General features: G+C 46.8%; 1 protein-coding gene across 10 annotated transcripts in view; it reads right to left on the bottom strand.

The window, feature by feature from the left end:
- LOC119974569 (SH2B adapter protein 2) overlaps positions 1-24,838 on the bottom strand; it is a 130,977-nt gene that overhangs the window by 71,489 nt on the left and 34,650 nt on the right. For 7 of the 10 annotated variants that reach the window (XR_005462524.1, XM_038813577.1, XM_038813575.1 and 4 more), the window contains 2 exons: positions 23,056-23,129; positions 8,628-9,505 (listed from right to left, as the gene is read on the bottom strand). Coding sequence is in view for 9 of the 10 variants with exons in the window: in XM_038813577.1 (XP_038669505.1) it covers positions 8,628-9,479 (852 nt within the window). In the remaining variant the exon portion in view is untranslated. Of the gene's footprint in view, positions 1-8,627; positions 9,506-10,465; positions 10,660-23,055; positions 23,130-24,838 lie in introns of those variants that run through there. The other 3 variants (XM_038813580.1, XM_038813581.1, XM_038813582.1) reach the window with 2 other exon arrangements.

Here is a 24,838-nt window from a genome sequence, read left to right as displayed (position 1 = left end):
TATCCCGGGGGTCACCCCGACCCCACGGCACGTCCACTGGTCAACCCCCGCTACTCCCCCCGGCCCTGGCAGATATCCCCTCCAGGCAGCCCAGCCAGCGGCAGGACCAGCAGCCTACAGGTATACCTCTGGGAACATGTCCGACATCCTCTCTTTCCCGATCAACCTCGGTGGTTGTTTCCGGACTTTAGATACCACAAGTGAACCTCGCCGTCGATATTTCCTCCTTGTGCAGCTGGAAAATCGAGGGAGACCTGGAGAATACCATGGCGGGCCTGTTAATGATATGCCAACGGCATTTACTGTACTATTTGCATTCCCATGCTGGCATGCAGCCTAGAATGCATTCACGCCGCTGTGGAGGCACCGGAGCATGGCATTCCATTGGGCGCCCGCCGCCGGCCTCGATTACCGGCTCACCCACAATTCTCCACCCAATCGTGTTTCATGATTCTGGTGTCGCTGGATGGAGAATTGCGGCCAACAAATTAGTGTCCTCTTTCATTTGGGCGGATAAGACCCCAAGGATCCGTGAGATAGATAGTCAAGAGGTTCAGAATAAAGAACAAAAGAAAATTACAGCATAGGAACAGTGCCCTTCGGCCCTCCAAGCCAGCACCGATCATGCTGCCCATCTGAGCTAATAACCCCTACCCTTCCTGGGTCCGTATCCCTCTATTCCCATCCCAGTCATGTATTTGTCAAGATGCCCCTTAAACGTCACTATCATCCCTGCTTCCACCACCTCCTCCGACAGCGAGTTCCAGGCACCCACTACCCTCTGTGTAAAAAAACACGCCTCGTAACCTTGCCTCTTGCACCTTAAACCTATACCCCCTAGTAATTGACTCTTTACCCAACTTATTATTGTATTATTGGGCAGCCAATATTGATAAAGTACTATGTGTAATGGTTCAAGGAGAAGGTTCCTCAGTGACAATGTACAGAAAAACCTTGGGTAAACAAGGGATGGTAATAAATACCAACCTTGTCAACATCACACACATCCTGACTTCTGGTGGCTATATGTAGGGGAAGTCATGCACGAGGTGGCTCCCGCTGGAGTACTGCACTTTTTGCACTTTTCTCTCAATTTTCAAGGGTATTTTCTTTTGAAACCCACATAAATAATGGGATACGGATCGTATACGAGTGAGAAGCCCTGAGAGGTCAGGGGAAAGAAGGTGGACAGCAGAAGTTCACCGACAGAATCAGAGGCCTCTCAGAGCTCGTCGGCAGACAAAATGGCGGACCTTGGTGAAAAAATTCGATAAACACTGGCACGTTGTGTCGGAGGACGTCCAAAAATCAATGGAGGAGGCCTTGGCGCCATCCAGTGGCTCTGGAAAAGACCAACAAAACTGTCAACGCCCATGGAGCCACAATAAAAGATATGGAAGTGGCCCTTTCGAGACAGTGATCGGATTGACTCACTGCGAGTGGAGATGTCTCTGGTGGCTGCAGCGAATAAATCACTGAAAGGATTTAGAGAATCAGCCCAGGAGGCAAAATGTTTGAGTTATGGAGCTGCCAGATGGGATGGAAAGCCGAACACCCACAAAGTACTTCCATGGATTCATGTCCCCTACGGAATTGGACCGAGCCCACGGTATACTCTGGCAGAGGCCTCGTCCTGAGGTTCCACTGCATGCAGGAGTGAGGTTTTATAACTTCAAAGAGAAAGAGCAGGTTGTGAGATGGGCAAGGGAGCATTGTGACTTTAAAATGGGACGGTCACGCCATCAGGTTTTGCCAAGACGGGGGAGCGGAGCTGGCTGCATTCAACAAAGCCAAGGCCGTCCTGTACAAAAGTGGAGTCCGATTTAGTTGGTGTACCCTGTGCGGCTAAGAGTGACTTTCAAAGGGAAATTACTATTTATTTGTAAAAGGGTCGTGTTTATTTGTGCATTTTCCTGTTCTTGTTGGGATTGAAGTTTTACAGTTAGGGCTTAGCTTTGGGGTTTAGTTTTATGTGGGGCTCTGTTCTGATTGTTAAGAAACTATAGAGCTCCCTGTCGGAGCGCAATGGTTTATGGGGTTTTAGTATTTTGTTCTTTGTAACCATTTTTCTTCACTCTAGTTGGGAGCCTCCCTGCTAACCTAATAGTTAGCTAACAGGAGTGATGTTGAAGGGTTGGCTGCAGCTCATGATAGTCGTTTTTTTAGATAATGAGCTTAGAATCTTGTTTTGTTTAGGCTTGTTAGAAGTAGACTTTAATTGTTTGTGTTTGCCTTGCTTCTATCTGTATGTGTATTTGGATGTGGTTATATCCGAGGGTGAGGGCAAGGAGGCGGGGGAGGGGGTGGGCGTAGTTTGCAAACAGTGCCTGCAGGTTTTTCTTTGTTTAGTGATTTAGTTTGGCGGCCATCTTGGGTGGGGCTGGTTGCTGTACCTGTTGGGCAATCTCTCGGTGGACACCAGATTGAGAGGGGAGTGGGAGACCCCCAATTTGTTTATTCACCTGGAATGTTTGGGAGTTGAATGGCCCAGTGAAAAGGTCGAGAGTATTTGCCCATCATATGAGTTTAAATTCCGATCTGGTGTTTTTGCAAGAGACTCATTTGTGGATCAGAAACCAGACAAGGCAGGAGTGGGTGGGTCAAGTCTTTCATTCGGTTTCACTGGTAGCGCCTGGGGTGCAACATATGTGTCTCTGAGTGCGTGTGTGAATGTATATGTGTCTCTAAGTGCTCGTGTTTGTGAATGTATATGTGCATCTGAGTGCGTGTGTGTGTGTTTGTATATAGCTCTGAGTGCGTGTGTGAATGCATATGTGTGTCTGAGAGCATGGATGTGTGTGTGTGAATGTATGTGTGTCTCTAAGTGTGTGTGAATGTATAGGTGGCTGAGTGCACGTGTGTGTGTACATATGTGTCTCTGAGTGTGTGTGTGAATGTATATGTCTCTCAGAGTGAGTGTGTGTGTGAATGGGGGCAGCAGGGTAGCATGGTGGTTAGCATAAATGCTTCACAGCTCCAGGGTCCCAGGTTCGATTCCCGGCTGGGTCACTGTCTGTGTGGAGTCTGCATGTCCTCCCCCTGTGTGCGTGGGTTTCCTCCGGGTGCTCCGGTTTCCTCCCACAGTCCAAAGATGTGCGGGTTAGGTGGATTGGCCATGCTAAATTGCCCGTAGTGTCCTAATAAAAGTAAGGTTAAGGGGGGGTTTTTGGGTTACGGGTACAGGGTGGATATGTGGGTTTGAGTAGGGTGATCATGGCTCGGCACAACATTGAGGGCCGAAGGGCCTGTTCTGTGCTGTACTGTTCTTCTTCTAAACAAGGCAGGAGTGGGTGGGTCAAGTCTTTCATTCGGTTTCACTGGTAGCGCCTGGGGTGCAACATATGTGTCTCTGAGTGTGTGTGTATGTACATGTGTCTCTGAGTGCGTGTGTGAATGTATATGTGTCTCTGAGTGCTCGTGTTTGTGAATGTATATGTGCCTCTGAGTGCGTGTGTGTGTTTGTATATAGCTCTGAGTGCATGTGTGAATGCATATGTGTGTCTGAGAGCATGTATGTGTGTGTGTGTGAATGTATGTGTGTCTCTAAGTGTGTGTGTGTGAATGTATAGGTGGCTGAGTGCACGTGTGTGTGTACATGTGTCTCTGGGTGTATGTGTGAATGTATATGTGTCTATAAGTGTGCGTGTGTGAATGTATAGTTGGCTCTGCGTGCACGTGTGTGTGTGAATGTATGTGTCTCTAACTGCATGTGTGTGAATGCATAAGTGTCTCTGAGTGTGCGTGTGCGAATGTATATGTGCCTCTGAGTGCGTGTGCGAATGTATAGGTGTCTCTGAGTGCACGTGTGTGTGTATGTGTCTCTGAGTGTGGGTGTGTGTGTGTGTGTGAATGTATATGTGTCTCTGAGTGTGTGTGTGTGTGTGTGAGAATCTGTATGTGTCTCTGAGTGTGTGTATGTGAATGTATATGTGTCTCTGAGTGTGTGTGTGTGTGTGTGAATGTATATGTGTCTCTGAGTGTGTGTGTGTGTGAATGTATATGTGTCTCTGAGTGTGTGTGCGTGTCTGCGTGTGGTCTGACTGCGTATGCATTCCACGTTGACTAAGAATGCGAATGGAAGGGCTGGATTTCCGCAGAATCACATGACATTGATAGGGCTAACAAAGAGGTTCTGCTGAGGGAGGACAAGCAGCCAGGAACTAAATTAAAAAGCAGGAGCACAGGGTAATAATCTCTGAATTACCCGAATACCTGAGCCACAAACAAATTGACAGAGGGTAAATTGGATCAGAGAGCTGAAAGTGTGGTGCAAAGGCTGGTGTGGTGGAAATGTGTTTCAATTTGTGAGGCACTGACACCAGTACTGGGGAAAGAAGGAGCTGTGTCATTGGAACGGTCTTCACTTGAACCGCACTGGCACCCGCCTCCTATAACAAGGGACGTGGAGAAGACATAAAGATAAATAGTTAGATAGTTGTGGGTGGGGCAGGGGGTGGGGGGGGGGGAGAAATTTAGAAAGTTAAAGAGAACAGACAATAGGCAATAGTGCAGGGCAGCAATATGGGAAATAGTAACCAGACAGTGACTGAAGGGGCTGAGCACACAAATATCAGAATGCACCAGTAAATATGGTCAAATTAGGGGAAAATGGCTTGGAAAAAAAGGGAGGAAGTTTCGAAATCCAAAAGGTAGAAGTTGAGGTAGTAGGAAAGTATATTAAGGTTTGGAAGGCCGAAGGGCCTGTTCCTGTGCTGTATTGTTCTTTGTTCTTTGCTAGTAGGCAAACTGAATGGGACAGGAAGAGGCAGAGAATTAAATGATATTACCGCGTCAGAGACTAAGGCCAGATTTTATAGCCCTGTCATGGCGGGACCTGCCCACACAAATCTACAGCCCTGACTAGGGAAGACGGGGATGTGCTGAGCAATCGCACATCATAGAACATAGAACATAGAACAGTACAGCACAGAACAGGCCCTTCGGCCCTCGATGTTGTGCCGAGCAATGATCACCCTACTCAAACCCACGTATCCACCCTATACCCGTAACCCAACAACCCCCCCCTTAACCTTACCTTTTTTAGGACACTACGGGCAATTTAGCATGGCCAATCCACCTAACCCGCACATCTTTGGACTGTGGGAGGAAACCGGAGCACCCGGAGGAAACCCACGCACACAGGGGGAGGACGTGCAGACTCCACACAGACAGTGACCCAGCCAGGAATCGAACCTGGGACCCTGGAGCTGTGAAGCATTTATGCTAACCACCATGCTACCCTGCTGCCCCCATCAGGTGGCTCTCCTCCCAGGAACTGAAGAATAGGCTCTTTTACCCAAAATAGCCCGCCAATACACGGAAAGAAGTATCCCAGCACCTCAACCAATATCAACACAAATGGAGATGGAGAGCAACAGCAACTTGAGAAGCCATAGGGGGACAAAAAATGGGAAAAGGCAGGAGAAGAAAATGGCTGAGCCGGCAGATGCACGAGGCGGAAAGGTGACTGGAAGTCCCGGAGAGCAACAGAAAGGAGCTAGAAAAGACCTCAACAGATCAGAGTGATCAGATTGCCGCCCTTGAGAAATAGACAAGGTTGGTAGCAACGCAGGTGGAGAAAAATAAATTCGCCATCTAGGGGTCGGAAGACGACCTGTTTACAGCCAACAGGCAATAAGCCAGAGGAAGGGAAAGGGTAGCCACGGTTCACAACAAACGCAAATGAAAGGGGGGGGGGAGGGGAGGAATTAAGAGGCTTGGAGCCCATCCATGCCCAGCGAACAACATAACACAGGGCGTCATGCCAACCAAACAGAAACAGGGCATAAAAACTGATGAGGAAGAGGACCAGAAGTCCAGAAGGGGAGGGGGGTCAGGAAGAAAAGAGGGAGAGAGAGGCAGGGTACCCAGCTAGAAATGAACGCTTTACTGGAGAAAGTATAACAAGAAGCCGTAACCACCGTAAGTAACAAAAGTCAATTGATGTTAATAATGAAAGGCGACCGATGTGTATTTATTTCTCCTTTTTTAAAAATTATGTTCTCGATGTGTGGTCACGTTTGCCTTGTTTTGTACAATATGAAAAATCCTGAATTAAAACATTTAAAAATTCCATTGACTTTCAGCAGGACCGGACGATGCTAATGGCAGGCAAGGCTGGAAAATCCCATCCCCAGTTCCACACAGGAATAGTGGCAAAAAACTCAAGTTGAATATCTTTTTTTTTGTATGGAGCATCCAAGTATCAGAAAATGCTGGCAGGAGTAGTTTAAATCTCTTAGCAATAGTTTTACCCCTGGACAAAGTATTAAATGAGAAATGACTGGAGTTTGTAACAAAGTCAGTGTAATATCTTTCATATAGACAAGAGGAATGAAATTGGCAAAGGTGGTGTGGATAAGGTTATGTCCACAGATCAAAGATGTGCAGGTTAGGTGGATTAGCCATGTTAAATTGTCCCTTGGTGTCCAAAAGGTTAGGTGTAGCTACTGGGATAGAGTGGGGGCGTGAGCCTAGATAGGGTACTCTTTCAGAGGGTCAGTGTAGATTTGATGGGCTGAATGGCCTCCTTCTGCACTGCAGGATTCTATGCCTCTATTATTCCAGGATGTAGGGAACTTTGGAATATCACAGCCAGCACTGCTTCCTGACAGTTTCCTGGAGCAATATATTGGTGAACCAACTGGGGATGAAGCTATTTTAAATGTAATATTGTACAACAAGGCAGGATTAATTAGTAATGTCACAGTAAAGACCCACTGGGAAATAGTGATCATAATATAATTCAATTAATATAATCCACATTAACTTTGAAAAGTACATACCAATCACAAACAAGAATCTTAAATTTAAACAAAGTCAAATATAATGATTTGAGGAGAAAGCTGGCTAAGGTTGATTCAAAATATTCATGCAGACAAAGAGAAAAAGTGCAGATTCCATACACACAGTGACCAAGTCGGGAATCGAACCTGGGGCCCTGGCCCTGTGAAGCAACCATGCTAACCAATTTACCACCTTCTCTGAACAGCTTGTACCACATTTATATCCTTTCTTGAATAAGGAGAGCGAATCTGTGCACAGTAATCTAGATGGGTCTCACCAACACTCGAGACAACAGTATCAAAATATCCCTACTTTTGTATTCCATTCCCTACTTAAGCCCACGCCTCCACCCGTAACCCAGTATCCCCACCCAACATTTTTTTGGACACTAAGGGCAATTTATCAAGGCCAATCCACCTAACCTGCACATCTTTAGACTGTGAGGAAACCGGAGCACCCGGAGGAAACCCACTGGGAGAACGTGCAGACTCCGCACACACAGTGACCCAAGATGGGAATTGAACCTGGGACCCTGGAGCTGTGAAGCAACTGTGCTAACCACTGTACACTCGATAAGGGATAATGGAGTCCGGGCAATACAGAAGATCATTCAAGGGACATGAAACAGAGAGTAGGGATAATGGGGCATTTTCAAGTTGACAGGCTGTGGTTAGTAGAAAGCTGAAAGGATCAGCACTGGAGCCTCAGCTATTTACAATTTATATTCATGACTTAGACAAAGAGACAGACAATAATGTTTCTAGGTTTGCTGATAATACAAAATATTTGGTGTGGGAAGGACACAATGAAATCTTAACAGATTAAGGGAGTGGGGAACAAAGTGGCAGATCAAATCTAAAAGTGTAAGAAATTTTATTATGGTGAAAATAATAGAAAAGCAGAACATTTTTAACAAGACATGAAACTTATGTTCCGAGAGATTTGGGTGCTTTCACACTCATACAAGAAACAACATCTGAGGTACTGTGTACAACTTTGGTCTCTATATTTAAGGAAGGCTATATTTGCATTGAAAGCGAAGGTTTGCTAGATTGGAGGCCGAGTAAATTGGGTTTGCATTCTCTGTGGTTTAGGAGAATGAGAGGTGATCTCATTGGAACATTCAAGAGTAAACCAATCATGAAGAGGATACAAAAACAGTCTGCAAAGTGACACAGGTAGCTTAACTGTGTGTGCAAACATTTGTTACAACTGTGCAAGAAGGCACGGTTGGTGACGATGGACCTATTGAGTACAATTTTGGACTCCTTAACGAGAGATATACTTATATTGGAAACAGTTCAGGGAAGGTTGACTAGGCGGAGTCCTGGGATAAAGAGTTTGTCTTTTGAGGTTGACAGGTTGGGTCTATATACACTGGAGTTTAGATGAATGAGAGATGATCTTATGGAAACATACAGGATTCTGAGGGGACTTGACAGGGTACGTGTTGAGAGGATGGATCCCCTCATGGTGGAATCTGGAACTCAAGGGCGCAGTTTAAAAATAGGGGGCTGGATTCTCTGATTCTGAGACTAAGTACTGACGCCGGCGTGGGAACGATGGCGTTTTACGGCACTGCAATGTAGTTACTGTGCAAATCCCCTAGATCGCCTGTTCGATTCACCTGACAGCATTTCTTTCGGGACTTGTGGGAGGAAACTGGAGCACCCGGAGGAAACCCACACAGACACGGGGAGAAGGTGCAGACATTGCACTGTGATCCAAGCCGGGAATTGAACCTGAATCCCTATAAAGCAACAGTGCAAACTACTGTGCTACCGTGCCACCCTATATTCTTGCACTGCCAGGGTCTTAATGGTAAGAGTCTCTGATCTTACCTTAGGTGGTACATAAAATTCCAAGAGGAAACGTTCTCCTTCCAGTCTCACAGCTTTTCGTAACAAGAGTCGACACTTCTGCCAGTGCATAATGCTCACACAGTTAGTGTCATCAGCCACCATGTACCTCAACATGCCTTCCCTTTGGATGTCCAGTAGTTCCACTTTAGCAGATGATGACCGTGTCAAACGTAAACGTTCCAGTTTGTGGCTCCACCTGTCACGAACTTCACTTTCTAGTTTATTCCCTGAAGAATCTTCACCATCAGGCCTCCTGCCGTGCCCGGCATCCAGTAGTGGTTCCGCTGAGGACCTCCATTGCAGAATTTCTTTCATCCCATCAACCATGCACATGCTCATGTTCCGCAAAGAAAACCCTTTCTTAAACTTTGGTCTGCCAGAAACATTGACAGAAACGTCCTCCGAACTCCAGGAATGGCCAAAATTGGACATGTCCCAGATCTGTGCCTGCCTCAGGTACCTGCTTGAGTTCGATGTGTTGTCTATACTCTCGAGCGAATCTGAATTCTTCTCTTTTCTTTGGAGAGCATCTTTACTGTAAGGCAGCTGACAATTCTGAATGTCCGCGAAGGGAGCAATGTTTTGTTTGATTGGGGAGTCTGATAGATATGGCTTATTCACCTCCAAAGCAAAGCACTCCACAAAATGGGAAGCAAAGTGCTGTGAGAAAGTGGTCTCTATTCCTGGACACTCGTAATGGGGATTTTCACTTATAAATATACGGAAGTTCTTGGCAAATTCAGTTGCAGCAGCCCGTGCCTGTAGCTCACAAAACTCCTTCCAGTCTGGAACTTGTTGTAAAGAATCCTGACTTTCAGAATCACCATTCATGACGAAGTCACTGAAGCCCAATTAAGCTGTACAAGGGGAGAAAAGGCAATGTTACCTCAAATGCTGGCAATCGTACAATGAGCTCCAACACAAACCAACACATTGTTCATCCAGAAACGCTGAATGCCCAACACATTTCAGAATCAAGATCCTGCCCATTGAATCGTTCTTTTCTTTAGTCATTCATGGACGTCGCCAGCTGGGCCTGTATTTGCTGCCCAGTTAAGAGTAAACTGCACTGCTGTGGTTCTGGAGTCACTGTGTAAGGACGGCAGATTTATTTCCCGAAAGGACATTAAGTAAATCAGATGACTTTTTTTTTTAAACAACAAATCGGTGATAGTTGCCATGGTCACCATGACTGAGACTAACTTTCAATTCCAGATTGATCAACTGAATTTAAATTCCACCAGCTGCCATGGTGGGATTTGAACCGGGTGTACGAGCCTGGGCCGCTGGACCACCAGTCCAGTAACATTACCACTACACCGTCATCTTACCACCCCTCCGGCCCCTTGCCCAGAGTAGAAAGTGACCAATTGGGCCATCATCAAAGGGTTATCCATTAATCGTCCCCCCCCCCCAATAGCACAGAAATATTTTACTTTGCAAGTTTATATCCACTTCTCTTTTGAAGGTTACTATTGAATCTGTTTCCAATAGTTGTCCAGGTGATGCATTCCAGATCGTAACAGCTAACTGCATAATTAAAGCTGCCTCCTCATTGCACCCCCCCCCCCCCCCCCCCCCCCCCCCCCCCCCCCTCCGCCCCGTTCTTTTGCCAAATTTGTGAAGCATCAAGTTCTAAAGGATTCTACGATCAACTTTGAACAAGGTCTCTTCCTTTTTTGTATAAAAAGGCAAACATAAGCTCGAAAATGGTTTAGATTCAGGTCACCACACAGTGGGCAAGAGAAAGATAGCCCACTGCCTGGGTGAACTCAAAGCCACAATATTAAGCAGCAGCTCGCTCCACATCAACTCACGGTCAGCTCAGCTTCTCTTCCCTCTCTGTGAAGATCTGCAATTGGAATCCCTACTTCCCACTGCCACTTTCAGCCTGGACCAAACATAACTGCACACCAAATTTTCTCTGTGCTCACGATTCATGTGACATTGTCCAAGATAAGTCACGAGCTGGGTGAACGCATTTGTATCGTTAGTTAGAGAACTATGGGAGTGAGGTCTAACTAAGCAAAAAAAGGGGATATGTTAAGATTTCAGAAATGCTGACCAATGATTTGTACAAATTAGTTCATAGTTATTTTATATTTATAGGTGCATGGGTCAATCATTGCACAACATATTTTTGAAATAAATGACGCAGGAAATAGTTACTTCCCTGCTGACAATGCAAATTCAGAGGCACAGCAGGGTGTGTTTTAGTTTGGTATAATAAAGAAAATTCAGGATGGCAGCAGATTTTCTTATTCAGGCCTTAGTGATCCATTTTCTCTTTCACACATTGTCATTTACTCACCGTCAAAGCAAGGACATGAATTGTAGGCTAGGATTCAATGCCATTTTCACACTGGTCTGGATATGTCGTTCGTAACCTCATTTCTTTATTAGCCCCCTCCCCCACGAAGGCCTGAATTTTCACGCAGTTAACGAAAATGGCTCCAAAGGTCTAAATCCGGAAGTCCGCTCCCTGAACCCTGCCCCCATCATTTCCGCAGGTTCGGGGATGTGGGTTGAATTTTGCACATCCATGGCTCACGGAGGGGGGGGGGGGGGGGGGGGCTCTGCAAAGTGCAGTTGCCTACAGCCTGGTCTGATATTCGCAATGAGGAGCAGGAAATTCAGTGTGTGCACATTAAACCTGGTATGAGAATGTGTAAAGTTAGCGCAATTCTTTGAAGAGGTACCCTTTTGGTTATGTCCAAGACACCTTTAGGAGAGGTTAGGTGTCCTTTGGGATTGTTAAAAGTGGAAATGAATGCATGTAAAACATGGATAAATTAATCTGTACATGTTAAGTTCATTGGAACTGTCAAGTTCATTGGAACTATCAAAGGAGCTGTCAAAACAAACTGTCAAGGGAACTGATAAAGTGAGTTGTCAAGATGGTAAGGCATTTCAATCACCTGCCTTTTAACTTTTTAAAAACTGTTTGCAGTGTTGAAACATATCAGTGCTCATTGTTTCACTTTGCCTGTTGACATGAACCTAAGGGTTACCATTACAGAATTAATGCTGCCCGAATGATTCCACATCCCACCGCTATCACAGTGGGATTCCTGGCAGATCATAGTTTGATTGACTAGTGGTGGGGTAGATCCTCAATTACTGCACCTTGGTACAATAGAGACATTAGTTAATGAGGTACTTTAGTTCTAGAGAGGTAGGGTGTGAATTAACAGAAATGAAACAGAGTTCCCTGTTGAGCGCATTTAGCTGGGTGTTTCCCGGCATTCACAGTGCCGAGAAAGACTCCTCTATCTAACAGGGACCACACTCAGTCCCACGGTAGCATTGTGGATAGCACAATCGCTTCACAGCTCCAGGGTCCCAGGTTCGATTCCGGCTTGGGTCACTGTCTGTGCAGAGTCTGCACATCCTTCCCGTGTGTGCGTGGGTTTCCTCCGGGTGCTCCGGTTTCCTCCCACATTCCAAAGATGTGCATGTTAGGTGGATTGGCCATGCTAAATTGCCCGTAGTGTCCAAAATTGCCCTTAGTGTTGGGTGGGGTTACTGAGCTATGGGGATAGGGTGGAGGTGTTGACCTTGGGTAGGGGGTAGAGTGCTCTTTCCAAGAGCCGGTGCAGACTTGATGGGCCGAATGGCCTCCTTCTGCACTGTAAATTCTATGAAAATCTATGAAAAATTTCCTCCACTTGTCAGTGCAAGAAGAGATCAGGGGGCCAAGTTTAAATGTGGCCCAATCTTGAGACCCCCCCCCCCCCCCTCAAGGTAACTCTCTGACACCCCCCCAATGCCCCAACTCAGCTATGAGGGGGGTCATTGTGTCCTCTACACCCCACCTGATAAGAGCAGGACACCCCCAGGCCCAATCCCCAGCGCAGGCAAAATGCCACCCAGGTATCTTGGCACAGCCAGCCTGGCATCTTGACAGTGCCCATCAGGCTAACAGTGCCACCTGGGCACCCTGGCAGTGCCAGCATGGCACCGAGGTGGCACTACCAGGGTGTCAGAGTACCACCCTGCTGGAGCCCCCGATCCCCTGGGAGACCTCCCCAAGTGCCAGTACGACTGGCCCCATTTGTGGAGACCAGTGCTAACTGACTCTCGCTCAGGGCCTCCGAGGCGTGGATATTAAATCCCGTGCCTTGGGTAACTCTGATGAGTGCACATCAAAGTTCTTCTTATTACAATACTGTAATATGCAGATCAGCCAAATCGCAAAGTCGTGCGAGATCCCCTGAGATCTCACGAGGTGTGGCGAGTTGGATGAATCCTGCGAGAGGCCGTTAGATTTCGCCCCTAGAATCACTTTGGTAAGAGATAACAAATAGCAACGGTAAGATTAGATTAGATGTTAAATTTAGATTTATCGTCACGTATTGTTCTATGGCACATCTATAGAAATTGGTAAGAGTCGTTGTGGGGATGCCAAATTTCCCGAGGAAGTGTAGAGCTGGTGTGCTTTTTTGGTCATAGCATCGACGTGAGTGGACCAGGACAGATTGTTGGTGATGTTTACATCTCAGAATTTAAAGCTGTCAACCATCTGGTCAACCAGGGGCTGGTTTAGCTCACTGAGCTAAATTGCTGGCTTTTAAAGCAGACCAAGCAGGCCAGCAGCACGGTTCGATTCCCGTACCAGCCTCCCCGGACAGGCGCCGGAATGTGGCGACTAGGGGCTTTTCACAGTAACTTCATTGAAGCCTGCTCGTGACAATAAGCGATTTTCATTTTCATTTCATCTCCATCTTGCACCATGATACAGACAGGGGCGTGGATGACACTTCACTTCCTGAAGTCAATGACCAGCTCCTTTGTTTTTGCTGCCATTGAGGGAGAGATTGATGTCATTGCACCATGCCACTAAGTTCTCTATCTCCCTCCTGTACTTTGACTCGTTGTTTGAGATCCAACCCATTACAGTCACGTCATCAGCAAACTTGTAATGAATTTGGAGCCAAATTTTGCCACACGGTCGTGTGTGGCTCGGGGGTATAGTAGGGTGTCAAGTACGCAGCCTTGCAGGGCCCTAGTATTGAGGACTATTGTGGAGGAAGTGTCGATGTTTATCCTTACTAATTGCGCTCTGTGGGACAGGAAGTCGAGGTTTCAGTTGCAGATGGAGAAGCCAAGTCCTAGGTTTTGGAGTTTGGATATAAGCTCGGCTGGGATTATGGTGTTGTAGGCGGAGTTGTAATCAATGAACAGGAATCTGATGTAGGTACCTTGTTGTCGAGATGCTCCAGAGATGAGTGTAGGGTCAAGGAAATAGCATCTGCTGTGGACCTGTTGTGGCGGTAGGCGAATTGCAGTGGATCAAGGCAATCTGGAAGGTTGGAGTTGATGTGCCTCATGACCGACCTCTCGAAGCACTTCATAATAATAGATGTCAGGGCTACTGGTCGATAATTATTGAGGCACGTTGCCTGGTTCTTCTTTGATATAGGTATGGTTGTGGTCTTCTTGAGGCAGGTGGGAACCTCAGAACGGAGTCGGAAGAGATTGAAGATGTCCGTGAATACACCCGGCAGTTGGTCTGCGCAGGATCTGAGCACACGACCAGGGACTCAGTAAGGACCTGTTATTTTTTGTGGGTTCACTTTCGAGAAAGCTAATCCGACTTCAGAGGCTGTGAAGGAAGGTATGGGTGTGTCCGAGGCTATTGGAGCAGGTGACATCAGTTCAATGGCTTCCTACTCAAAATGAGAACAGAATACATTGAGTTCACCGGGGAGGGGTGCGCTGTTGCTGGCGTTTCTACTCAGCTTTGCTTTGTAGCCCATTATATTGTTAAAGCCTTGCCACAACCGACGAGAGTTTGTGTCGTTAGTCTGTGACTCTAGCTTAGTCTGGGTATTGTCTCTTGGCATCCCAGATGGCTTTGCAGAGGTCATATCTGGATTTCTTGTATAGTTCAGGGTTGCCTGTCTTGAATGCCGCAGACCTAGACTTCAGTAGGGAGTGAATCTCACAGTTAAACCATGGTTTCCGGTTGGGGAACACACGTACTACCTTCTTTGGCATGCAGTCCTTGACACATGTACCAATGAAGGATGTGACGGTAATCGCATACTCGTCTAGGTTGGTCACCGAGTTCTTAAATACGGACCAATCCACTGACTCCAAGCCGTCACATAGGAGCTCTTCCATTACCTCAGACCAACACGGCACGACCTTCTTAACCAGATCCACACGCTTCAGTTTCTGCTTGTATCCCGGGAGAAACAGCACCATCTTGTGGTTTGATTTTCCAAAATGGATCGGTAGGTGCCCTTGATGTTTGTGTAGCAGTGGTCAAGGGTTTTAGGGCCCCTGGTGGGACAGTAAATGTGTTGGTGGAATTTTGACAAGATACTCTTAAAGTTGGCCGGGTTGATGTCCCTAGCCATGATAGATAGATGGATAGAGAAATACAGCACAGAACAGGCCCTTCGGCCCACGATGTTGTGCCGAACATTTGTCCTAGGTTAATCATAGAATTTTGGACACTAAGGGCAATTTCTCATGACCAATCCACCCAACCTGCACATCTTTGGACTGTAGGAGGAAACCGGAGCACCCGGAGGAAAACCACGCACACACGGGGAGGATGTGCAGACTCCACACATACAGTGACCCAAGTCGAAATCGAACTTGGGATCCTGGAGCTGTGAAGCAATTGTGCTATCCACAATGCTACCCTTAAGAAGAAATTAATCTACACTCCATTATTCTACCCTAATCCATGTACCTATCCAATAGCCGCTTGAAGGTCCCTAACGTTTCCGACTCAACTACTTCCACAGGCAGTGCATTCCATGCCCCCAATACTCTCTGGGTAAAGAACCTACCTCTGACATCCCCCCTATATCTTCCACCATTTACCTTAAATTTATGTCCCCTTGTAATGGTTTGTTCCACCTGGGGAAAAAGTCTCTTGACTGTCTACTCTATCTATTCCCCTAATCATCTTATAAACCTCTATCAAGTCGCCCCTCATCCTTCTCCATTCTAATGAGAAAAGGCCTAGCACCCTCAACCTTTCCTCGTAAGACCTACTCTCCATTCCAGGCAACATCCTGGTAAATCTCCTTTGCACCTTTTCCAAAGCTTCCACATCCTTCCTAAAATGAGGTGACCAGAACTGCACACACTACTCCAAATGTGGCCTGACCAAGGTTTTGTACAGCTGCACCATCAGCTCATGGCTCTTAAATTCAATCCCTCTGCTAATGAACGCTAGCACACCATAGGCCTTCTTCACAGCTCTATCCACTTGAGTGGCAACTTTCAAAGATCTATAAACATAGACCCCAAGAACTCTCTGCTCCTCTACATTGCCAAGAACCCTACCGTTAACCCTGTACCCATTCATATTTGTCCTTCCAAAATGGACAACCTCACATTTGTCAGGGTTAAACTCCATCTGCCACTTCTCAGCCCAGCTCTGCATCCTATCTATGTCTCTTTGAAGCCGACAACAGCCCTCCTCACTATCCACAACTCCACCAATCTTCGTATCACCTGCAAATTTACTGACCCACCCTTCAACTCCCTCATCCAAGTCGTTAATGAAAATCACAAACAGCAGAGGATCCAGAACTGATCCCTGCGGTACACCACTGGTAACTGGGCTCCAGGCTGAATATTTGCCATCCACCACCACTCTCTGTCTTCTATCGGTTAGCCAGTTCGTTATCCATCTGGCCAAATTTCCCACTATCCCATGCCTCCTTACTTTCTGCATAAGCCTACCATGGGGAACCTTATCAAATGCCTTACTAAAATCCATGTACACTACATCCACTGCTTTACCTTCATCCACATGCTTGGTCACCTCCTCAAAGAAGTCAATAAGACTTGTAAGGCAAGACCTACTCCTCACAAATCCGTGCTGACTATCCCTAATCAAGCAGTGTCTTTCCAGATGCTCAGAAATCCTATCCCTCAGTACCCTTTCCATTACTTTGCCTACCACCGAAGTAAGACTAACTGCCCTGTAGTTCCCAGGGTTATCCCTATTCCCTTTTTTGAACAGGGGTACGACATTCGCCACTCTCCAATCCTCTGGTACTACCCCTGTTGACAGCGAGGTCGAAAAGATCATTGTCAACGGCTCTGCAATTTCATTTCTTGCTTCCCATAGTATCCTTGGATATATCCCGTCAGGCCCGGGGGACTTGTCTATCCTCAAGTTTTTCAAAACGCCCAACACATCTTCCTTTCTAACAAGTATCCCCTCGAGCTTACCAGTCTGTTTCACACTGTCCTCTCCAACAATACGGCCCCTCTCGTTTGTAAATACTGAAGAAAAATACTTGTTCAAGACCTCTCCTATCTCTTCAGACTCAATACACAATCTCCCGCTACTGTCCTTGATCGGACATACCCTCACTCTAGTCATTCTCATATTTCTCACATATGTGTAAAAGGCCTTGGATTTTCCTTGATCCTACCCGCCAAAGATTTTTCATGCCCTCTCTTAGCTCTCCTAATCCCTTTCTTCAGTTCCCTCCTGGCTATCTTGTGTCCCTCCAGCGCCCTATCTGAACCTTGTTTCCTCAGCCTTACATAAGTCTCCTTCTTCCTCTTAACAAGACATTCAACCTCTCTTGTCAACCATGGTTCCCTCACTCAACCATCTCTTCCCTGCCTGACAGGGACATACATATCAAAAACACACAGTACCTGTTCCTTGAACAAGTTCCACATTTCACTTGTGTCCTTCCCGGACAGCCTATGTTCCCAACTTATGCACTTCAATTCTTGTCTGACAGCATTGTATTTACCCTTCCCCCAATTGCAAACCTTGCCCTGTTGCACGCACCGTTACTAAAGTGAAAGTCACAGAATTGTGGTCACTACCTTCAAAATGCTCCTCCACTGACAAATCTATCACCTGCCCTGGTTCATTACCAAGTACCAAATCCAATATGGCCTCCCCTCTGGTCGGACAATCTACATACTGTGTTAGAAAAGCTTCCTGGACACACTGCACAAACACTACCCCATCCAAACTATTTGATCTAAAGAGTTTCCACTCAATGTTTGGGAAGATGAAGTCACCCATGACTACTACCCTGTGACTTCTGCATCTTTCCAAAATCTGTTTCCCAATCTGTTCCTCCACATCTCTGCTGCTATGGGGGGGCCTATAGAAAACTCCCAACAAGGTGACTACTCATTTCCTATTTCTGACTTTAACCCATATTACCTCAGTAGGCAGATCCCCCTCGAACTGCCTTTCTGCAGCTGTTATACTGATAAATAAGGCCTCTGGGTATTCCGTTTCCAGGTTGCTTATAGCTGTGTACAATTCATCAAGTACCTTCTTCACTTCCACCTGGGGTGGATATAGACCACTGAGATGATGGCAGAAGTAAACTCACGTGGAACACAGTATGTGTGGCACTTCACAGTCGGGTATTCCAGGTCCAGGGGGCAGTAGTTTGCCATGGTCGCCATGTCTGAGCACCTGGAGGAGTTTCATAGAATTTACAGTGCAGAAGGAGGCCATTCGGCCCAACGGGTCTGCACCGGCTCTTGGAAAGAGCACCCTACCCAACCCATACCTCCACCCTATCCCCATAACCCAGTAACCCCACCTAACACTAAGGGCAATTTGGACCCTGAGGGCAATTTAGCCTGGCCAATTCACCTAACCTTGAGAGGATTGTTATCACTAAGGAGGGAGTGATGGGCAAGCTAATGGGGCTAAAGGTAGACAAGTCTCCTGGCCCTGATGGAATGCATCCCAGAGTGCTAAAAGAGATGGCTAGGGAAATTGCAGATGCACTAGTGATAATTTACCGAAATTCACTAGACTCTGGGGTGGTCCCGGTGGATTGGAAATTAGCAAACGTGACGCCACTGTTTAAAAAAGGAGGTAGGCAGAAAGCAGGAAATTATAGGCCAGTGAGTTTAACTTCGGTAATAGGGAAGATGCTGGAATCTATCATCAAGGAAGAAATTGCGAGGCATCTGGATAGAAATTGTCCCATTGGGCAGACGCAGCATGGGTTCGTTAAAGGCAGGTCATGCCTAACTAATTTAGTGGAATTTTTTGAGGACATTACTAGTGCAGTAGATAACGGGGAGCCGATGGATGTGGTATATCTGGATTTCCAGAAAGCCTTTGACAAGGTGCCACACAAAAGGTTGCTGCATAAGATAAAGATGCATGGCATTAAGGGTAAAGTAGTAGCATGGATAGAGGATTGGTTAATTAATAGAAAGCAAAGAGTTGGGATAAATGGGTGTTTCTCTGGTTGGCAATCAGTAGCTAGTGGTGTCCCTCAGGGATCCGTTTTGGGCCCACAATTGCTCACAATTTACATTGATGATTTGGAGTTGGGGACCAAGGGCAATGTGTCCAAGTTTGCAGCTGACACTAAGGTGAGTGGTAAAGCGAAAAGTGCAGAGGATACTGGAAGTCTGCAGAGGGATTTGGATAGGTTAAGTGAATGGGCTCGGGTCTGGCAGATGGAATACAATGTTGACAAATGTGAGGTTATCCATTTTGGTAGGAATAACAGCAAACGGGATTATTATTTAAACGATAAAATATTAAAGCATGCCGCTGTTCAGAGAGACTTGGGTGTGCTAGTGCATGAGTCACAGAAGGTTGGTTTACAAGTGCAACAGGTGATTAAGAAGGCAAATGGAATTTTGTCCTTCATTGCTAGAGGGATGGAGTTTAAGACTAGGGAGGTTATGTTGCAATTGTATAAGGTGTTAGTGCGGCCACACCTGGAGTATTGTGTTCAGTTTTGGTCTCCTTACTTGAGAAAGGACGTACTGGCGCTGGAGGGTGTGCAGAGGAGATTCACTAGGTTAATCCCAGAGCTGAAGGGGTTGGATTATGAGGAGAGGTTGAGTAGACTGGGACTGTACTCGTTGGAATTTAGAAGGATGAGGGGGGATCTTATAGAAACATTTAAAATTATGAAGGGAATAGATAGGATAGATGCGGGCAGGTTGTTTCCACTGGCGGGTGACAGCAGAACTAGGGGGCATAGCCTCAAAATAAGGGGAAGTAGATTTAGGACTGAGTTTAGGAGGAACTTCTTCACCCAAAGGGTTGTGAATCTATGGAATTCCTTGCCCAGTGAAGCAGTTGAGGCTCCTTCATTACATGTTTTTAAGGTAAAGATAGATAGTTTTTTGAAGAATAAAGGGATTAAGGGTTATGGTGTTCGGGCCGGAAAGTGGAGCTGAGTCCACAAAAGATCAGCCATGATCTAATTGAATGGCAGAGCAGGCTCGAGGGGCCAGATGGCCTACTCCTGCTCCTAGTTCTTATGTTCTTATGTTCTTATGTTCTTATCTTTGGACTGTGGGAGGAAACCGGAGCACCCGGAGGAAACCCACGCACACACGGGGAGAACGTGCAGACTCCACACAGACAGTGACCCAAGCCGGGATTCGAACCTGGGACCCTGGAGCTGTGAAGCATTTGAGCTAACCACTATGCTACCGTGCTGAGTTGATGAGAAGACAAACCCCTCTACCCTTCACTTTGCCTGAGGACGCCATGTGGTCATCTGGTGAACTAAAAAGCCTTCAGGTTGTATGGCACAGTACGGTGAGGCAGGAGTGAGCCATGTCTTTGTGAAACAGAGCACACAGCAGTCCCTCACTTCCTTCTGAGAGGTAAGAAGTCACTTTTGCAGAGGTTTATGGCCCCCCTAAAAGTAATCACATTGTAGGGTACACAGGACAAAGTATTGGAGATTTGTGAAAGATACGGCAATAATCATGGGTGATTTTAACCTGTATATAGATCCGACAAATCAGAGTGGCAAAAATAGCCTGGATGAAGAGTTTATAGGGTGTTTTTGCAACAGTTTCTTAGAGCAGCATGTTCTGGCACCAACCAGAGAACAGGCTATACTAGATTTGATAATGTGCAAGGAGACAGGATCAATTAATTGCCTCATAGTGAAGGTGCCCCGAGGTAGCAGTGATCATAACATGATTAAATTGCACATTGAGTTTGAGGGAGAGAAGAGTGGATCTAAAACTAGCGTTTTAAACTCAAATTAGAGCAATTATTAGGGCCTGAAGACAACTGGGAGGAGAGAAAGCTAGTTAGAAATATAAAATCAGAAATATAAAATCAGATACTAAGAGCTTCTATGGATACTCAAATAGGAAAAGGTAAAGTGAACATTAATTTCTAAAAAGAGAGAATAGGGAATTAATAATGGAAAATAAGGAAATGGTGGATGAGTTGAACAGATATTTTGCTTCTCTCTTCCGTGTAGAGGATACAAATATCATTCCAGAAATAATTGTGAATCAGGAGGTAAAGCCCTCAGGGACTTCATCCTAGAGACCTAAAAGAAGTGGCTACTGAGATAATAGATGCATTGGTTTTAATTTTATAAACTTCCTTAGATTCTAGAAAGGTCCCATCAGTTTAGAAAAAGTGACGGTGCTTCTTTTATTTCAAGAAAGGAGGAGACAGAAAGCAGGAAACTACAGGCCAAGTAGTTTAATAAATATTGAAGGAAAACCTATCATTAAGGAGGTTTTCATTGGGCGCTTAGAAAATCTCACTTCAATCAGGCAGAATCAATAGGTTTGTAAAAGGGAAATCAAGTTTGACTAATGTATTGGAGCTCTTTGAGAATGTAACATGCAACCTGGATAAAGGGGAACTTGTGGCAATGGATTTCAGTCGAAGGGATATAATAACGGTACCACATCGAAGATTACTACACAAAATAACAACTCATGGTGTAGAGGGTAACCATGGGGAACGCGTGGCCCATGTCCAACCTGGAGAAAGAATCATCTCCAGCCAACTTCGCATAAAGGTCCTCCATGCGACACTGGTACCTACCCAACTGGGAGGCCTTCTTCACCATCATTTTATAATCACTTCACAGGGGGACGGTGTTGTCTGGCTTCAGCACCAGGTCCACTGGTGCTGTCCACTCTGCAAACTGAACTGGCCGAATAATCCCAAAGCTCTCCAGCCAGTTGCCCACATCATCCACTTTCGACAGCAGGGCAGAGGGACATGCACAGTACCCAAAATACATGGGTTGGTTCTCTGGGTCCAGGTAGGTTTTGGACATGGCTCCCTTTATTTTCCCAATTAATCTTGGAAAGTTTCCGGGTGTTTTCCCAGGACCTCAAATACCGCTTGTTCCCATTTTAAAAATCTGCTGCCAATCTAAGTCGATCCTCTCCAACCAGTCGCAGCGCAATAGACTGAGTCCTGGCCCATTCCCCACCATCAGTGGCAGGTGAATAGATGCTGCCCTTAGGCAACCAGAGGCGTTATAGTTCCAGTGATGGATAAAGACTCTTCGGTATATGTCACCGATCGTGCCTTAGTGACCCTCAGCCCAGGTGTTGGATCCCTACATCCTTTGTTTGTCTAATGACCCAGACAGAAGCCCCTGTATCTATTTCCATCATTAGTGGGTGGCCATTTACCTGGATGGTGATCTTAATGGGGGCTACTCTTGGCACTGAAATGCAATTTAGCTGCATGCACTCGTCCTCCTCAGGTTGTGTTAATCGTAAAGCCCTGGCTCTGGGTAGACGTGTCCCCAGCCAGGGAGATGCATTTGCTGTTGATTCTGGCATTCCCGATCCCCACGGTTCCTGCGGCCAGAGGTGCAACATTGTTGTCAGTCACCTCCTGGAGCTCGGGAGAGATGTCTCGCCGGGCTGCAGTGGCTCTTGGCCATTGGGTTTGAACACAATGTTGCTCGAATGGTGACTGGCTCTGCTCTAGAGGAGCATTACTCACTGGGGGGTGCCTAACGGAATTTACCTCCACATCCATGGAGCCCTGGAGATCCTGGACTCCCTTCTCCGTGTTTTCATGTGAGACGGATTAATCTATGGCTTTTATAAGTCCAAAGAAGATTCTGCCAACAACTTACGTTGAGTCACATGTTGTTTATGCCACACACTTGGCTATCCCGGAAGGGATGGCCCATAGTTGGAATGTTTTATAAAATAAATTTAGTGTACCCAATTAATTTTTTTTCCAATTAACCAATGGGAACCATCCAGCATGTTCAATCCACCCACCCTGCACATCCCCTGGGCCGCGGGGGCGAATCCCACGCAAACACAAGGGGAACGCGCAAACTCCACACGGACAGCGACCCAGAGCCGGGACCGAACCCGGGACCCCGGCGTGGCAAGGCAGCAGGGCCAACCCACTGCGCCACCCTGCCGCCCCCATAGTTGGAATGGATTTGAATGTTCGGCCAGCCTGTGTATGTGCATCAGGAATTCCGTGGCCGATTCCCCTGGGGTTGGCCCGGTTGTGTTGAACCTGTACCTCTGCACTATCACGATAGTTTGGTGGTGTAATGGTCCGCAACAAGTGCTACCAGTTTATCAAAGGTCTTTGAATCTGGAGCCGCCGGGTAGCTAAGATCACACCAAAGGTTGAGGCTCCACTGACGGTCAGGAGTATTACCTTTAGTTGGTCGTCTCCTGTAATTGTATTCGCCGGAAAGAAATATCGCATCCGTTCAACGTACTGGGCCCGACCTGGATTGAAAGTCCAAAAAGCGACATTTTAAAACTTGATCTGACCTTGCTCTTGCGCTGAGGAATTCAAAAGTTGCCCCTACATTCAGATTCGCAGCTGTAGATTTACCTCGTCGCCAGTATAATATTTTCAGGGATGCCGACAAGGTTAAACAACAACGGTTAATTTAGGCAAACAAAAATAAAGGCCTCAATGCGGCATTCAGCACATAACTCCCAGCTGGGAATACCAATCATGTCGGTCTCAATCCGGGCCAGCTTTTAAGTACAAGATTTACGAGACCCAGCTGCTAGGCCTCCACCCCTCAGCGGGGGAGCTCATATTCCACATGCCCCATGGGGAGATCAATTAGGTCATTCCCAAGGGTATTGTGAGGGTTATTACATTTAGCTAACAGGAAACACAGCGTAAGCATGGCTCATTTCCAGATTGGCATTTGGCAAAAATGTGATGAGTGGAGTGCTCCAGGGATCAGTGCTGGAGCCTCAGCTATTTACAATTTATATTAATTGTCTGGATAAAGAGGCTAAATGTATGGCAGCTAAATTTGCTGATGATGCAAAGATTGGTAGCAAAGTGAATTGTGAAGAGGACATAATGGGCTGAATTCTCTGATTCTGAGGCTACGTCCCCACGCTGGTGTGGGAACGGTGGCGTTTTACGACTGAATATTTGGCGTAAAACGGCCACCGATCCTCCATTTGGCTAGGGGCTAGCAGCCGAGCAGCATAGACTACCCGGTTCTAGCTGCCGATACGGCCCGGAGAATTGCCGGGTCACTGGCCGCGCATGCGCATGGTGGCAGCCTGCAGTGGCCGCGCCATGCAACATGGCACCGCCCGCGCATGGACCCAGCCTGCAAAATAGTGCCCACCCTTTGGCCGGCTCACGAGCCCCGGACCACCCCCCAACAGTGCCCCCAGCCCTCTCCTGCCAGCGGATCGCCCCTCCCCCTACTGTGGCGGCGCTGGACTGAGTCCGCAGCCACCACGCCGAGTTCCCGACGGACGATAGCACACGCGACCGACACCGTCGGGAACGCGGCCGGTTGGGGGCGGAGCATCGGGGGATGGGCTTCATGTAATGTCCTGAGGCCGTCGGTGTAGTGTACGGTGTACTCGCTTTGTAGGGGGTGAAGCATCACGAAAGCGGCGCCGCACCTGATTTGTTCAGAAACGGTATTCTCTGCCCGATCGCCGAACGTGATTTCGGCGTCAGAGAATCTCACCCCAGGAGTCTACAAAGGGACATATACATTAATGATCTAGACTTGATGTACGGGGCACAATTTCAAAGTTTTTGGACGATGTATAACTTGGAAGCATTGTGAACTCTGAGGAGGACAGTGTAGAACTTCAAAAGGGGCAGAGACGAGTTGATGGAATGGCCAGACAGGGACACATGAAGTTCAATGAAGAGAAATGCAAAGTTATTCATTTTGGTTTGAAGAGCATAGAGAGACAACTGCCTAGATTTTCCAGCCCTGTGTGGCCATCTAAAATGGCAGCCCGCAAAGGATAATGGGAATTGTGGTCATGTTGAGACACAGATCACGGAGACCCTGGAGAATACCAGGTCAGGCCCGCTAATGATATGCCAACGGCGTTTACTTTACATGCGTTCTGGAACGCACTGACGCTGCTGTCAAGACGACGGAGAATTGCAATTTGGCATGAAATCAGCACTCGCCGAGATTTCGGCATTGGAA

Source organism: Scyliorhinus canicula, chromosome 12 (genome assembly GCF_902713615.1).
Source record: "Scyliorhinus canicula chromosome 12, sScyCan1.1, whole genome shotgun sequence".
Classification (NCBI taxonomy): Eukaryota; Metazoa; Chordata; class Chondrichthyes; order Carcharhiniformes; family Scyliorhinidae; genus Scyliorhinus; species Scyliorhinus canicula.
This window is presented reverse-complemented; position numbering and strand designations above follow the sequence as displayed.